Below are 18,443 nucleotides of genomic sequence, written 5' to 3' on the forward strand. Positions count from 1 at the left end.
ATAAAGACTGTCATTCTATTCTTTCTTCTCTGCAATTTAAATTTATCATTACATTATATAGCTGCTTTTGTAATCTCATAGCAACTTTGGGCTGTAATTGTCTCACATGCACCATGCTACTCTACATACAGTATATCAGTATTTACCTAAATAGTTTGTACAATTGTCATATAATGTTCCTCTGTTCCAGCAGCTCTTACCTCCTCTGGCTAATTTTCCCTAATCATTTTCCTTTCTTCTTGGTCCTGTAAATTTTGTGTTCAGAGTTTACACTGTAAACTACACTGTAAACTTTTTATTCCATCTTATTTACTTTATATTCCCAATTATGCCTCCTGACAAATAATACATTTGTCTATATCTTTAAGTTGAGCCAATGGCTATAGATAGCTTGAAAATAGTAAATCCAGTATCATTGCTTTCAATCATATAACTAAACCTGAAAATATAATTTAAAATTGAAGAGGATGGTGGAATGTCCAAAGTTAATGTTTAGCTGTTTATAATATCAACAGCTATGATGAGTTTAGCTCATTTCATTCTAGGGGAGAATTAGGGAGTGGAATTTGTCTTTTATCATTACAACAAATCACTTTGTAGATGATCTCTACAGATAATGTTTTTATTTGGAGAATGTCTCACCTGAGCTCATGGGGGTTTCCCCATGAGAAGTAGAGAATCAAAGTTGAAAAAAACAAGGGAAGATAAGGTTGAGGAGTCAGTAGCACACAATGAAAGAAGAAATAGCATTAATTTATATTGTTTAAAGGTTTATTCTTTTGTGTATCACAAAATTACCCCCCCCACACACACACCAGTGTGAATAACTAGAAATTTATTATGATTACTCTGAGGTTGAATTTTAAGTTCTCCAAGCTCATTCCTGTTTTATAATTCTATTCCTTACCTGCTGGAGGCAGAACAGGCAGATAATCAGTTGAGACAAGTATAACATGGGTTTAATGATAGACTTGGTACCAGGCTTAATGAGGAAATGTTTATTTTCTTTTGGAAATCTGAAGAACATAGATGTTTGATAGTGGAAGTATAGCACATAATAACAATATTATTAATTTGGAAAGATGAACTTTGATAGAAGACTTGATTATTTAGTCTTGTAAGTCTGTCTGACTTTGTGGAAAAGTAGGATTCATAACATTACCTAAAATATCAATTGTGCAAGTGTTAAAATGCACTCTACAGACCTGTTTGACTATGTAGATCCACTGGATAGCTTATTTCTTGATAAACTATGCTTTGATTTAAACATTGAGTATTGTCAATACAGAAATTATAATTGCTTCATTTTTGTCTTCTTAAGTTTCATAGAAACCCCAGCACATTTCTCTTGGAAAGAAAGTTATTACCGATCCACCATGTCCCAGAGCACACAGACAAGTGATTTCCTCAGTCCAGAGGTTTTCCAGCATATCTGGGATTTTTTGGAACAGTAAGTATCAAACAAGCAAGAAATATTGTACCTAAACCATTAATAGTTGGCAAATAGAAGTCAAATATTGGTTATTGTGGTTGTTTCTGGGAGCAGAAATTAGTTAAGCAGAAATTAGTTAATATTGGAGAAAATTCATTGCTTCTAATATTGTCAATGTTTAAAATTCGGTAGTTATTTGTCTACCTCCATATACCAAACCATCATTGTTATTAAAAGCAATATCATTTGGGAACTCTAGAATAGACAAGCTTGAAATAACTTCCCACAATATTTCTCTGATAACTTAAATAAATCTATTCCTGTAACTTTGGGGATGTACACCAAATTTGAGGGGCTTATTTTTTTTGTTTTTAGGAAATCATTATTATCCTTATATTAAAAACAGCTTTGAAATAGTGGATGTATTAAGGTGATGGTGACGAGAATACCATTGCCCTGCAATTCCTATATGATAGGTAGAAAAGCCTGTATGTTTAATCCATTCATACTATTCTGACTCTTACCCAGCAATTCTGGTTGCTCTCATGATTTCCATTTTAACAACAAGGTGTACAGCTGAGCTACATGAAATTATCCATCTGATAAGGAACTGAGCCAAAATTCCAATTTGGAATTTCTGACTACTAATGAATTTTCTCATCCTTGAAGCACAAAATTGTTCCTTTTGACCAAATGAGATGAATGCATTTCACTTTCTCCCAGTGCCTCACAAATATTATTTTTTCCTTTGGATTATCAGACCTATATGTTCAGTTCAACCCATTGACTTGAACTTTGTGGATGAACCATCAGAAAATGGTGCAACAAACAAGATTGAAATTAGTATGGATTGTATCCACATGCAAGACACAGACCTCAGGGATCCCATGTGGGTGAGTAGAATGAGCTATTTCATCTGTAGGCCATCCTATCTATCCACAATTCAGTTATATGTTTCTTTTTAAAGGCAAGTGGCTCTGAAGTGACAAGACTATTAGAAAGGCCCAATGTTTGACTGAGAAATTAGTAGTAGTAGTCCGAGTTCTAGGTCTTCCTCAACTTTCTGTAATATGTGCACAAGGAGGTAGGAAATAACTATTTCTCTAAATCTATTCTGCATGCCAATCTCAGTTCAGCTGGGTTTTCCAGTGGAAGAGGGCCAGAAGCTGGACCTAATCTTACATCAAGTATGTTTCATGGTGGCAAACCACCTCCCGTTGAAATTTCGTTTAATGAAGGAGGAAGAAATATGGGCTATGCACATGTATAGGTTTAAGTATTTTGTAATAAAGAATGATGGTTAACTGGGACATTGAAAAGGCATTTGGCTTTAGCCCTGAACCACTCATGGCCTCAGACTTCACTTTCCTGTTTATGAAGTAGTGAAACTTCATATGTTCTATGCCTACTGGAAATACTGGAAAATGTTAATAGTTGATGGAGCAAAAATGCTTTACTGAGATGTTTTGTTTAGATGAAATTTCCTGTGTGTGTGCTCTAGTTACGGCTGCTCAGTTTCCGTTATCTTTTATTTCCTATTTTATTTCATTTTATTTTGTGCTGGTACTGGGGCTTCAATTCATGCGTGAGTACTGTTCCTTAGCTTTTTCACTCAAGGCTAGCACTCTACCACTTGAGCCACATCTCTACTGCCAGCTGTATGGTTATTAATTGGAGATAAGAATTCTATGGAATTTCCTGCCCAGATGTTTAACCTCAATCCTCAGATCTTGGCCTTCAGATTATCTTTGATTGCAGGTTTACCAGTCAGCAATCTGTTCTTCCTTTTATATCTTCAATAATTTACTGTATCCATTTTTCTACAAATGTCTTCTATTTTTCCCCTAGGGAATTTTTCTAACTTTTTCTTGGAATCCAAGAGTTAGAGTATGGCATATAAATAGAGTATCTCCTGAGAGTATTTTAATAAATGCCTTCATTAGATGACATACTTCATCTGTCACTTGATCTAGAATGTAACTCTTAGCACTAGAAGGTGATGTTGTGAAAAGAAACTAGTAAAGTAGAATGTATTAATTCTGTAAATAGAGTTGAAACTATCACTAACTGGGTAAAGGAAAAAATAGATTATATCATTGGTTCTTTCATTTCCATTCAGATATTATTATTATTACTATTATTATCATTATTATTATTTTGTGTCTGCTGGGACTTGAACTCAGGACTCAAGGCCTGGGTACTTGTTCAACCCCTTGAGCCACAACTCCACTTCTGCCTTTTTGATGGTTAATTGGAGATAAGAATCTCATGTTCTTTTCTGTTCAGGCTGGCTTTGAACTACTATCCTAAAATTGTGAGTGTGAGCCACTAACATTCAGCTCTATGGAATTCTTATCTATCCTTTGTTGCCAAATTTGTCTTTCTATCTTCTTTTAGAATCCCTCCATAAAACTCTTTATACTAATCAGAATTAGAGAGCATTACTCTGCAGCAACTTATGGCATACTATATCATGGGATGTACTACACAATATTATCTAGTTCATTATTTCTAACTTTGTGTATGTGTGTACAGGTCTTCTGGCTTGAATTCAGGGCCTGCCTGCTGTCCATGAGCTTTTATGTTCAAGGCTAAAACTCTGTTATTTGAACCCCAACTCCACTTCTGGAGGTTAATTGGAGATAGAATCTCTCTGGTTTGTCTGCTCAGTTTGGCTTGGAACTGTGGTCTTCAGATCGCACCCTTCCGAGTAGCTAGGATTATAGGCATAAGCCACTGTCACCCAGCTTCTCTGTTAAGTGGAGCCTTATTTTGTCATGTCTAATGCTTGAGAACACATAGTAGGTCCCCATAAGGGTATTCAGAAAGAGTGAAGTGAGACTTTGGCTGTGATGGAAACAAAAAAGATCAATGGTGGCAACTAAACTGAGTAGAAGGAAAACTTGAGAATTAATCTCACTGAATAAGCAATCCTGACTCTGTGTGTGTGTGTGTGTGTGTGTGTGTGTGTGTGTGTGTGTGTGTGTGTGTGTGTGTGTGCGCGCTCTATTTATATTTCAATAGGATTGGAATTATTCATAAATTGATACATTATACATTTTGAAAGGGTGTTCCCTTACTTTAGGACAATGTCAATATCTTCAAATCACATACATTTACATGTGACAATTGCACAACAAGGCCTTGAGTACCATCACCCTTAGACACAGGACTGGCAAAATACAGGATTGGCAAAGGACAGGCCTGGCAAAGGACAGTTGTAATAAATATGCTGAAGAAGTGGAGCCTCTTCAGCCCTGAATGCTTTGAAATTATGGCAGCTAGTTTTGGGTCTTTTTTTATTGTAAGGATTATATACAGAGGGGTTACAGTTACGTAAGCAAGGTAATAAGTTCATTTCTTTGCAAATAGTGTTAGGCAAGCACTCTACCACTAGGTCAAATGCCCTGAACACTAGGAGACTCTTAGAATGGTAGAGCAATAGCTTTAAACACAAAATGGCTTAGGGACAGTGCCCAGGCCCTGAGTTTAAGCTCTAGAACCTATAACTAATAGATAGATAAAGAAATAAATAAACCCATAAATAACATACAATGCATGTTGATCAATGTTACCATAACCCCATCAGCATTCTTACCTGTTCCTCCTAAACTGTTCCTTCTCTCTCTATTTCCTAATCATTATAGGTTTTTTTATTTTTTTGCATTGTTCCCCCTTCTCTTTATTCATCTGCCTCTCTTCCTAGGGTCCTTCCCACCATTTCAAGTATCTGTTTCCTGGTTTTCATTTTTTTTGAACTTTGACCTTCTCTTTCTAAGGAATTACACTGAATTCTCTCTTGAACGCAACATAATTCACTTAATACATCTGGATATACTTGAATACTACCTAATGTATTTACTTATTAGTTTGTAAGCTAATTCTAGCTTCTACATAGAAAGGAAATCATTTGTCCTTCTGGGCCTGACTCAAAATAATTTTTTTAAGTGTTTCAATTTCTTTAAAAATTGTACAATATCATTCTTTCTAATGGGTGCATAAAATTCCATTTGTATATATGTACATAATTCATTATATATACACGGTATATATATCAGCAAGGATATTATATATATTATATATACCACATTTGTGTTATATTCAGAGCAACATTTTTGTTACTGATCTCCAAAGTAACATTAATTGCTATGTTTATATCGTTGCTGAAATACACCATAATTTAACTGTTCTACTCGTAAATTCTACAAGCATATTATCTTCTCATTTTAAATACTTACAGGGTATAATTAGTGGGTATCGTGACATGAACAACACTTTTATCAAATTTCTTTCCATAATTCTCCCCCTTCATTAATATCATTGTCTATTTATGCACACACTGTGTAAGGTGGTTTACAAAGTTGATGTATGTTTTAGCTACGTATCTTCTTCGAAATATATATATAGTTAGGAATATTATCTTTCAAGTTTATAATCTGAGTACTAAGGAGCTAAAATCAGGAGCATTGTGCTTTGAGGCCATTATTGGCTATATAGTGAGAGTTTGTCTCAAAAAATATAAATACTTGTAAGTTATTGACATATGTCCAGTCATTTGCATGTCTAGATGAAAGCTTCCCTTTGACTTAAAACTGCATTGAAATAAAATGGTAGGGATGGTAGTTTGGGCCATAGATGAGGAAAACAGTGCAGACTGGAGTACCTATGTCTTGCTGTGAACTCATATAGCTGAGATTATAATGAAATAAGGAAAGAGGTTCTGAAACAAAAACAATATTTCCAAATTTTCTCCTAGGATAGTCCTTGAAAATGCAGGATAGCACTTTCTCCTTTTCTTCTAGCCTATCTTTCTTTCCTTTACTTTCTTTCTTTCCTTTTCTTTCTTTCTTTCCTTTTCTTTCTTTCCTTTCCTTTCTTTCTTTCCTTTCCTTCCTTTCTTTCTTTCTTTCTTTCTTTCTTTCTTTCTTTCTTTCTTTCTTTCTTTCTTTCTTTCTATCTTTCTTTCTTCTTTCTTTCTTTCTTTCTTTCTTTCTTTCTTTCTTTCTTTCTTTCTTTCTTTCTTTCTTTCTTTCTTTCTTTCTTTCTTTCTTTCTTTTTGCCAGTCCTGGGCCATGAACTCAGGGCCTGAGCACTGTCCTTGGGCTTTTTCCTCAAGGCTAGTATTCTACCACTTGAGCCACAGCACCACTTCCAGCTTATTTTTTCTATGTATATGGTACTGAGGAATTGAACCCACATCTTTGTGAATGCTAGGCAAAACATCCAGCCCCTGTTTCTTTTCTTTTAATGTGCAGGTCCTAAGGATTAAACTTAAGGCCTAGACAGTTTTCCAGAGGGTTTTTTTTTAAACTCAAGGCTAACACTCTGCCACTTTAGCCACATCTCTCTCTTCAGGTTTTTGGTGGTTAATTGGAACTAAGAGTCTGAGAGACTTTCCTGCCTGGGCTGACTTCAAAGCATGATTCTCAGGTCTCATCCTCCTGAATATCTAGGATTATGGGAATGAGCCCCTGGCAGGCATCCAGCTTCTCCTGACCTTTGTCTTTGGTATCCCTTAGCATTCTTAACCCTTGGCTATTATCATTTGAAAAATCATTCAGATGCAATTTGTCAATGTAGAGTTTGTGTATTCATTCTAGGGAATTAAAACCATGCAAATAAGAAAACATTCCACATAGCAAAATAATCCTTGCACTTTGGTAAAATGGGATTTTAATTACCAATGTTGTTTAGGAGGTAGCTAACTGTACACTCATTTTAGATAGATTTCAGGTGGCCCAATAAGAGCAGACTCTATTCTCTTTCTTTGTGTAGCATAGCCAATGGGAAACTATCACTTTGTTCAAGAGTGCCAATTCAGGGACTTTACTTTAAACACAAGTATGCATTTCAAACCTTGAACAAACAGGCTGCTTAATAAAACAAGGGGAAGGGTTTTCTTTTTCCTTTTTCTTCTCTCAAAATTCACAAATATCACTTGACAGGTGACAGCTCTTCCTTTATAAAAAGGGGCTGTTTGCTTTTTGCTTTGGTGTTTGGGTATACCACTGCACACACTGGCAGAGAATGTATTGCCTAAGGGAAGGTGTTTGCTGTCCCTGTGTTCAATCTGAAAAGAAACCCTTTTCCTTCTATCTTCCTGCATTTTTTTCTTTTTTTGAGAAGGGAGAGTTAGAATTGATACCCCCAGGGAAATAGTTCCCTTAACACCTGTCTCTGGTGTAACCTCAGTTAGGTTACTTAAGCCACTGTGCTCTCAGTGTGGATGCATTCAGAATGTCAAAGTTGAAGGGGGCAGATCAACACCAAGGGGATTGCAGCCAAAACACAAGAGCTGATTTCTGATTTCATGTCCTCTCAGACACTGGTGGTCAAGTTGAAATCCTAGCATGTTGGTTAAAAAGCACACTGTTTCTTTCCTGTTGGTCATGTTAGCTTTCCTTCCGAATCTTAGCTTTCCTTCATCAAGAAAATAAAATTTCCATCTGTGAACCATAGAAAACTGTAGAATATTATAGACAAGAATTTTAAGCCTATTCTAGAGTCCAGCCTGAAAGATAGAAAACAAAGATCCAGTTTTAATACTTCAACATTTCTCATGATATTTGCAAGTAAGCCAGGTGGTAAGTCACAACATCTTAAATTCTCTACATCTGCTTGTTTGCCCATTATTAGAAGTAGGATAAAGTGTTCAGGTTCTAGAGATAGATGTGGATAATCTATCTCTATTTGATTCTACTCCATCATTCACTGTATGGATGACATTAGAAAAATTACAGATAGTTTCTGATCCTTAGTTTTTCTATTCACAAAATGAAGATGGTGGTTCTAATTGTATAGTGAAGGAGAATAGTGAAGGAGAACAATTCTGATCATTTAAGTACAGCATCTGAAGCAGGTAGCCTGTACTTGGCCCCTTGCTTGAGTCTCAGTGGGAGTGGGTATGGCTCTGTAGACTGTGACACATGTGGAGACAATCACAATAGAACAATGACCATTCATGATGCAGGAAGAAAAAAGAAATTAAATAGATTTATCATTTTGATTCTTTTGAATTTAAAAACCAGAGACTATTTGAAAATACCAAAACATTTCATAAATATTAATTGGATATCTTTTTTTGCCAGTCCTGGGGCTTGAACTCAGGGCCTGGACATTGTCCTTGAGCCATTTGAGCCACAACATCACTTACGGCTTTTTTCTATGTATGTGGTACCAAGGAATCAAACCTCGGTCTTTGTATATGTTAGGTAAGTACTCTACCAGTAGGCCAAACTCCTGGCCCTGGATGTCTTTTTTTTTAATGAAATTTTAGAACATTCAGTTTTCTTTACATGATGTTCAGTGGTTTGAAGTAGACATTTTTTTTGTTTTGTTTTTTTTAAACCAAGATAATCTATGTTTGCTCAGATTTCAGAGAATTAATGAGAAAACTTTTAAAGAAGTCTCATTTAAAGTAAGATTAGTTATTTTCTTATTAATTTTTTGTGGGATAGTGGAAGTATTTTTTGTGGGGTAATCCTACACTTAGGACTGTATTCGTTGTTGGGGTTGTAGCTGTTATTTTACAATAGGGCTATTTTCTATTATTAATTGGCTAGATGGCCTTTATGATGTGCTTGATGATACTTTATATTTAAAGGTATGTTATTTAGTGTGAATGTCTGTATCTGGATTCTTTTATCTAAGATCAAAGATTAATATCTTTTATTTATTCAATAAAAGTGACATACAAGCAATTTATTAAAAGATATATATCATAATTAGTGGAAGTTTTAATCAATTAAAAAATAATCAAGACCAGAGCACAAACAATGGATGGGTCTTATTTTTTGGTCCGATGTGCTATTCTTCTTTTGATTGTTGTTGGAAGGTTTTGATTTCACCATCGATCTCAAATGATCATTTACATTAGAAAAACTTTTGCACATGAAATATTTGACTATCATTCAGTCATCTTAACGATCTTCTTTGCAGTCTAATAATTAAGAATATGGATTTAGATTTGAATCTTCGCATAATAGTGAAGTCAGGGGCTGGGATTTTGGCCTAGTGGTTGAGTGCTTGCTTAGCATGCACGAAGACCCAGGTTCGATTCCTCGGTACCACATACATAGAAAAAAGCCAGAAGTGGTGCTGAGCCTCAAGTGGTAGAGCTCTAGCCTTGAGAAAGTCCGAGGACAGTGCTCAGGCCATGAGCTCAAGCCCAGGACTGGCAAAAAAAATAATAATAAAGTCAGAGCTGCATAGACTGCTACATAGTTTAATACAACAGTTTATAAAGGGGTTGATAGTGTCAGGTCCAGCAACATTGGCACTAAATACCACTCCAGATCGAGAATCATAAATTGGATGGAAAGAAGAGCAGTATTTTCCTACACATTTTCAAGATGATTTTGATCCTGAAAGGCCAGTGGGACAATCACTTCCTATATGTTTATAGATGAGAAATGATTGGCCTGGTGGTATGCAGCTAGTCTGATAGAGAACAAACTCAAATACCAGTCTCTACAATGGATATTTCTGTTACTTATATAGGAAAATAACTGTTCAAGGATTTACTAGGTTATGAAATTCAGAAATTAAAAGGTAAAATTAGGCATAGTGGTGCACATTTATTAGCCCAGCTAGTAAGACAGGAATATCACTGCAGATACAGAATGTGCCTACATGCGTGAATGATTTCAAACTCTGCATTCTCTTGTACTTAACTTATGTGTCAATAGAGTGGGCATTTTGGAAGTTGCCTTTTCAGACTTAACTTTTCATATTAGGCAAAATTCATTGCCTACTTTTCCTTTTCCAACATAGATGGGATGCCAATTCTTGGAGTAGGAACAAAGAATGAGTGTTCTCTCAGTGTACTTGTTGCTTTGCCTTGGCGCTGGTTCTGGGGCTTATAATCGGGTTGTGGGTGCTCAAAGCTGACACTCGACCATTTGAGCTACAGTTCTACTTATTGCTTTCTGGTGATTAATTGGAGATAGGAGTTTCACAGACTTTCCTGCCTGAGCTGGCTTTGAACCATGATCCTTAGCTCTCAGCCCTCTGAGTAGGTAGGAGTAAGGTGTGAGACAACAACACCCTACTTTTTTAGTATTTTACCTCATCTGGAATATAGCTGTGAATGTCATTAACTATAAAAGTATATCTATATTAAGAACATGTTCAAATAAGGATATAAAAAAGCTGATAAAACCAGAAGCTGTATATTTTATTTTTTGTTAGAAAGATTATAGAAAAAACTTACCATGTAAAGAAAAATATGAAAATATACATATGTAAATATTTTTTCATTTTTCCTCCTGTTGGGAACTCTTTTGGAGATGTTTCTTTGGCTTTCCACACGTTTGATTGTAGACAATGGGTGCCAAACAGGAGTAGGCCAAACAGGAGTATCTTATCTATAGTGATGGGAACTTTCTTCTCTCTTCTGTCTACAAAGTTATTCTTTTCATGAAGAACAGACATTCATTGATATACTTAACAAATCAGTTTTAACTTCATTTTATTTGCTTTACATTGCCCCAATAATCGGAGCGCTCTCAGATCACATTAAGTCATTTCTCACGGCATCCTCTTACTTTAATGTCTGAAATTTAGTAACTCTTCAGCCCAGGGCAGTGCGAGTGTGTGTGTGTGTGTGTGTGTGTGTGTGTGTGTGTGTGTGTGTGTATGTGTGTGTGTGTGTGTGCGTGCGTGCATGTACATATGTGTGTGCATGTGCGCATGTGTGCGCGCATGTGTGTGTGCATGTTTGTGCCAGTCCTAGGGCTTGAACTCATAACCCAGGCATTGAGCTTGAGTTTCTTTTGCTCAAGATTAGAACTCTACCACTTGAGCCACAGTGCTACTTCTGGCTTTTTCTGTTTATGTGGTACTGTAAAATAGAAACCAGGAGTTCAAGCATGCTAGGCAAGCACTCGACCACCAAGCCACATTCCTGGCTTACTTACTAGCTTTTGAGTTGCATCTTTTTGGACCTCTACATTCTTCCACACAGTGGCTATGACTGGTGCCCAGGCATGCTGTCAAGAGCTATTCATGAAAGGCATGTAAACCAATGTCACTATCATGAAACACAGTCTCTAACAACATTTCTTATAAGGAATCCTCATGTGGCACAGAATGTAAAAAGTTTGGGATGATGCATCTCTTTTCTATTTATCCTTGTTGTATGAGGAAATGGGACCAGGATATTACAAAATCCTAACTACAAAAGCAGTATTTTTTTCTCTCTGAGAAAATGATTGGTTCCTAATCAGAACCTTTTGTAGAGGCAGGGTGGGCGGCAAAGATTGCCCCAATAAAGATTAGTCATAAATAAGAACACTGTCTGGCTTGCTGAAAGCAGAAGCAAGTAACTTCTGTTGCTCTCCTACTCCCTCCTCTGAAGTTGCCTGTATCTCCTGAGAGCCTCAGGCAGTGTTCCTTCCAAACAACTACTTGCCTAACCAGTTCACTGGAATGTCTTTCTGCAGCCGATCTCTTCATTGAGATCTCTTCTGAAAATGAACCTCTCCAAAACATAAGTCATGCTCTAAAAACAATGGTTGAACCTTTGCACACGCATGTGTGTGCATGCACACACCCACACTCACAAAAATCTCTATTTTTTTCTTTTTTTATGCACAGACTTACCACCTTGAACAACAAAATCCAAACCAAATCAGATCACGATGGCCTTGTTTCTTTAAAGGAGTGTTTATTTTCTTGGTTGTGTTTTTCCTCCCTCTGGGTGACAGGGATTAAGACTCTCTTGATGTCATCTGCTCTTGTTTTTGCACACCTTTCCAATCCTTCTCTCCTTTGGGTAGGGGTGGTTTTATGAAAATATTAAGTATATGTTTTCTTTGATGCAAGATGTTAACAGATGAAATATGCAGCAAAATCTATAAATCTCATAAATAAATTGCCATTTCCCAGTCTTGCATTCATAAATCATATACAAATTCTTAATCAGAAAGGCAGTTGTAATTCATGTGTTTGTGTCAGTCTTGATCAAAAACAAAAAGGGACAACCCTGAGTTCAAGCACCAGTATAAACACACACACACATACACACACGCACACGCACACACACAATCTATGCTGATAAGTTTAGTGATCATGAATTATGCTTCAAAAAATCTTCAGAATATAGTAATAGTATCATAAACAATAAGTACCTTTTCTGACTCAATTTGTTCATCTAGTTTAGTGTGAACATTTTCTTATTTTGATTATGGAGATTCTAAGTAGGGCTGTTTTTATTATTTTTATTTGAGGAGGAAAAACAATGAAAGTATATCTGCTTTTCAATTTGCAGAAATGGGACTCAATACAAACTGAACTCAAGTTTTAAACTTGAATGGCAATTCAGGATGAAATGGTCATTTTATCTGAATCAAGTTGAAGCTTAGTTTTCCTTTCTTTCTCTCCTTCTGAAGCAATACCACAATACTACTGTATTCATTAAGAAATTCATGTCATAATTAGTGCATACTTGGAAAACATGAGTCTCAATGTAGTATACAGCCCAAGATACTAAATGGCCTGAAAGCCAATAGAAATTATAATATGGCTCAGTTACCTCAGAAGATTTGCAGAATCTACATCCTCATAGGCAGATTGTGGCATAGAGAAGAAGGAACTTCTTCCCTAAAGAGAAACATGAAAGCTTTGGAACCTAGATTCTGGTCAATAATTCTCTATTTACATGTGACCTGACACATGTCACTCATTCTCTCTAGGATGTTTGATAACTCAACAGCAAGGGAGTGGCAGGTGCGGTGGCTCATGACTGTAATCCTGTCTACTCAAGAGGTTGAGATCTGAGGATCAAGGTTCAAAGCCAGCCTGAGCACAAAGGGAATTGAGACACTTATCTCCAGTTGACCCCTAGCAAACTAGAAGTGGGGCTTGACTCAAGGGTAGGGCGGTAGCCTTAAGTTGAAGAGTTCAGGGACAGTGCTCAGGCCAGAGTTCAAGCCCCATGACCCACCAAAAAATAAATAAATAAAAAGAAGAAGAAGGAGGAGGAGGAGGAGGGAAAACAAAACAAAACAAAAAACAGCCCAGGTAATAATTGAAGTTCAAATCTAGTTAAGAGAGATTTTTTTTCTTTCAAGAATAACTATACATAGTAACTTTAGTATAGTAATGCCAATACACAAAACTATTTACTATTAAGGATTTATTTATTTATTTACCTATGCCAAGCTGTGAGTTCAGATAACTTGGATATAGGAATAGCTAGTTCTTACTGGACTTTGAGTCTTCCCTCTTCTCTCCCTTTTCTCTACAATCTCTCCACCCTCTCCTCCCTTCCCTCCTTTTCCTTCCCTTCCCTCCCACTTCCTCATCTTTTCTCTCCTCTCCCCTCTTTTAGCAGTATGATTAATATGATTACTATGACAAATATGTGAGATAGTAAGTATAAAGACCTTATCACAATAGCTTGCTCAACAAATGATACCTTTTTAAAGCATTTTTTATTAACTCAATTGTTGAACACAATGGAATGTTTTATATAAATACAAGCTAAGAGGTGGTTTTATGTTGATTTATGATGTTTTTCCAACCTCCAGTTACAATTCCTAGTCATTCATAATTTAGATGGCAAATTGTCTTTGAATAAGGATATGATCATAATAGATAATAGATTATAATAGGTATCATAATAGGTTATATGGCCTAGAAGAAATATATCGAAAGAAAAATGGAACTTTTTAAAATTTCTTCTCGGCATAGACTACTGTTCAGCCAGGCTTTTCTTTGTTTTTTTGGGGGGGTAGAAGCTCAAAGACTTTTTTTTTGCATAGGATAGCTTTGAACTGAGATTTTTAGTATCTGAACCTCCTAAGTAGCATTATAGGTGTGACCTAGGACACCTGGCTTCAAAAACAAAACTTTCAAAGTTAACTGTTCACCTTTATACATTTATACTTAAACATATTTCCAAGAGGCAATCTTGGCCAATTATCTCACTTCAACTCCTTGACATTGATGTTCAATAAAATTTTACTGAGGATATTTAAAAGGTCCTTATTTTCATGCTACTTTCCCCCATATTTAAAACACAATATCTAACTTGATAACTAAATTTATGTACTCAATTTGAGTGAGGTGTTTTGTAAAGATGAAAATTTATCACCATTGAGTATCATTCAGTAGTGAATCACAGACTGATTCATAAATCCCAGCAGATCTCTCAGCAGGCTTCCAGGTCTGTGAAAGCAAAAATCATACATTTTTCTTTTTTATTAAACCACATTACAAAGCCTGATACTCTTTAGTGTTCCGAAATTTTTGATGAATGCTTTGGGTATTCATAGATTCCTGAAACAAATCTGTTAACTCCAAGAAGAGTGTAGTGGCTCTGAGATTTCTCCATTCTGCATATTTGCTTCAGGGCTGGATATTGAGCCCAGGGACTAGTAGATGTTAAATGTGTGCACTATCCTTGAGCCTGTCCTTTGCATTGTGTTCTCATGAGGTTGCAAACAAGATATAGCCCCTCAAATGCTTGTTAGATTTTATATTAGTCTCATAGGTTATCTGTTGCTATAATATTCATCTGGAATGAGTAAATATTAAACTAAAATGCTTCTTTAGCATCTACTAAACAATACAATTAAACAGCAGAAATTTTGCCATTTAGGCAATTATGAAATATACTTTATGCCTAGAAGGGTGCAATTTTATTTTCTTTTTCTCTGAGTTTATGCACATTAGAGAAGGATAACCCAAGTTATTATTCTAGATTGTTAGGCAGGGAAAAAGGTTTAATGTTACAAGCTTTTTCTTGAAATTAAAATGAGTCATTCCATTTTATAAATCATGTAATATGTCAGCGATTTTTATTTGAATGAACCAAAGATAATTGCAGGAAGGATTTATAAAAGTAACTTATTCATTAAAAATACCTTCTGTTTGCATAACTCTACAGTTTAAAAAATGATTTCATGTTCTTCCTGACAATCAGCAATGTGTAGCTAAGACTATTCTAAGCATTTTCTATCTTTGGGGTTAATTACATGTTATTAAAAGGCACTTAATTGTATTACTGTGTAGGTAAATGTGTCCCCATATTATTTTATACTGATATAAAACAAATGGAAATATGGCACTGGTTCTGCAGCTCTAGTTAAAAGATTAAGATCTGAAAGACACATTTTCTTTAAAAATTGTCATGTTATTTTACTTGAAAGTAACCGTTACAATGAAAGACCTAGTAACCAAAAAGTCCTGAATTCTATCCCCAATACCATAAAATAGGAGTGAAAAATGATGACAAAGGTTTGTTTTGTTTTTATACCAATACTGAGGGTTGAATTCAAGTCTCTTAGCTTTTCATTGAAGACTGTCACTCTACCATGAGATCAATAGCTCTACTTGTGGGTAATTGGAAATAAACATCTCATAGGCTTTTCTAATTGGTTGGCTTTGAACTTTGATCCTTAGATCTCAGCCTCCTGAGTAGCTAATTTTACAGGTGTGAGCGATCTGAGCCTGGCTTGGGTAAAGGAATTAAAAAAAAATACTTTGTCAATTATAAAGATGGAATTCAGGGTCTGGACACTGTCCCTGAGGTTTTCCACTCAAGACTGGTGTTCTACCACTTTGAACCACAGCACCACTTCTGGTTTTCTGGTGGTTAGTTGGAGATCAGAGTCTTATGGACTTTTCTGCTTGAGCTGCCTTTGTACCAGGATTCTCAGATCTCAGCCTCTTTATTAGCTGGATGACAGGTATGTGCCCCGGACACATGGCCCAGATGAAGAAATTTCAAGCATTGATCAACTGAGTAACCTTGAAGATTACTTACTTTTGTGATTACTAACGATTGCCTTCTCCTTAATTATGTTCCACACGTACTTGTAGACCTGCTTAGTTGAAGAGTTGCACAGACTTGTGTACATGTAGTGTCAGTACCACTGTGACTTAAGAAAGGTTTGTTCAGGTGAGAGATCTTGGTTTTCACTTGGCTAACATGAAATTACCTGAGCAGGCCAAGCACCATGCATGCTGCTCAGTAGCAGTTCACATCCAGATGCAGCAAAATCGTTAGGTGATTCATTTCTTATTAAAATTTGCTGGAAACTTTCTATTTGTAATAGTACTACTTAGTGTTGCTCTGTTAACCTACTAGTTTTAGTAAGGATGTTACCTTCAAGAGAATTTGATGATAAGTCAGACATGCTATTAAGTATGGCAAAAGGATAAATGATGCTTTTGTCTTCAGGTCTAATTACAAAAGGTTAGAAACATTACTTTGATGTAGTAAGAGCAGCTAATGAAGACAGTTAAGTAAACAAACCATTATAATACAAGTACTAGTTCATATAGACATTCTGTTAATTTGCTTCTTGAACCTCGCCAAATTTTTTATGTATATCTTTTCATACAAAGCACCTATTTATAGTCTAGCCAGCTTGTATGCATGCATCATTTCTCTAAGAGATATGTCTGTTTTTTAATCTAATCCTAATTTTCTATTCAGAATGTCATTGTTGAAATTGATTTTAACATCATCTAATAGCTAATGCTTAAAAACACATGAAAATATAAGGGAACTGAAGCATAGAAAAATGAACTGCCAACCTCTAGTTCAATTATCAGGTGGTAAAGTAGCCAGTCGGGAAGTCAGATTTCTTCGTTATATAATAATTTCTCTCAAAAATTTAAGCACTTGTCCTTGAACCTAAGTCTGTATCTAACCTAACCAATCAATATATTCCAACTTGAGAGTACCAAACATTGATATGTAATACAACACAGTTGTTTTCCCATAACTTGCTTGTCCCACAATTAAGGAAAAAAAGATTAAATCTACTCCTCTGAATTGTGTATTTCTTTCTTGACGTTCAGTGCCAGTACTGTATTATATTTAGTAGAAAATTGAACTTCTGTCATAAGTTGTTTTTGTTTGTTTTTTTTTTTCTTTTTGTAAACTCAGGACCTAGATTCTATCCTTTAGCTATTTTGTGCAAGACTGGTGCTCTCCCCTTAAGTCACAGCTTCACTTCTTGTTTTGGGGGGTGGGGTGATAGAAGATAGAGTCTCATAAACTTTCCTGTGGGGGTTGACTTTGAAACATGATCCTTAGATTTCATCCTCCTGAATAGTTATTCAGTTACAGGCATGAGGTGTCAGTGCCCAGCTTTTGTCATATTTTAAAAATGAATACTGTACGAGCATATCATAATTTCCATCCCTCAGTCTCTTCTCACAGCATCAGTGGTATAATGAATTCATTTTGCAAGAGTCTGCTGCTTCTCAAAGGCTAAGCAGGGGATCAAATCTTCCCTTTGTAGTAAGATAAACTGCCAAAGAAGTGATTGATAGTGCAGACAGAAGCAGGACACCAAGAAGGAATAGCATGTAAGAAGGCTAATAAGTGGATAGCACTAGTACTTTGCGTGTAGTCTTTTATTTGTGTAGCTGACAGCAGATATATCCTCAGGCATCCAGGCCCCTTAGTGTTTGTGGCCCTTTCTTGTGACTGATAAATCAGTGAACTCATTTCTAAAGATGGCCAGTGGTGATTATTTTTCTCAGGAAAGCTATGTTATTATGATATGAAACAATCACTCTCAAAGTTATCTCTATCTTAATGCAGTGTTTTATGTATTCACTTTCTTCTGCAACATTTAGATGGGGGGAGGAAGGAAACATCAGATATTCTGTGTGAGGCATTTACTGTATTCTTTAATCCCTTCTCATTGTGTCAGACTCACTCCCTCTGAGTAATTCTCATTCTTGCATTTATGTTGCTCCTAAAAAATTTACCTTGTAAATCTTCTTTTAGGTCAAAGTCCTTAGTAAATTTCTCAGACAGCTTCAAGCCATTATAGTTCCAAGGAACTATTAAGTGAAGCTGTGTTGAATAAAGTTGATGGGCCCCGATAGAGATCCTAATAAGTATAACTTCATTAATTTTGTACACACCTAGTTAATTCAGATAAAGACATTGCCAAGCCAAAATTGTTTCCTTTTAGTGGAGTATGAATCAAAGTCAGAAGCCAATTTGTAGGAGAGCTAGGGAACAATATAGGAGGCCTCATAT

At 35.9% G+C, this 18,443-nt stretch overlaps 1 protein-coding gene across 4 annotated transcripts in view; it reads left to right on the plus strand.

The window, feature by feature from the left end:
- Tp63 (tumor protein p63) overlaps positions 1 to 18,443 on the plus strand; it is a 197,291-nt gene that overhangs the window by 71,032 nt on the left and 107,816 nt on the right. For all 4 annotated transcript variants that reach the window (XM_090343805.1, XM_090343814.1, XM_090343823.1 and 1 more), the window contains exons 2-3: positions 1,322 to 1,450; positions 2,193 to 2,325. In XM_090343805.1, the coding sequence (XP_090199931.1) occupies positions 1,322 to 1,450; positions 2,193 to 2,325 (262 nt within the window). The remainder of the gene's footprint in view (positions 1 to 1,321; positions 1,451 to 2,192; positions 2,326 to 18,443) is intronic.

The sequence above is a fragment of the Megascapheus bottae genome, chromosome 1 (assembly GCF_031878675.1).
Source record: "Megascapheus bottae isolate mThoBot1 chromosome 1, mThoBot2.hap1, whole genome shotgun sequence".
NCBI classification, from domain to species: Eukaryota; Metazoa; Chordata; class Mammalia; order Rodentia; family Geomyidae; genus Megascapheus; species Megascapheus bottae.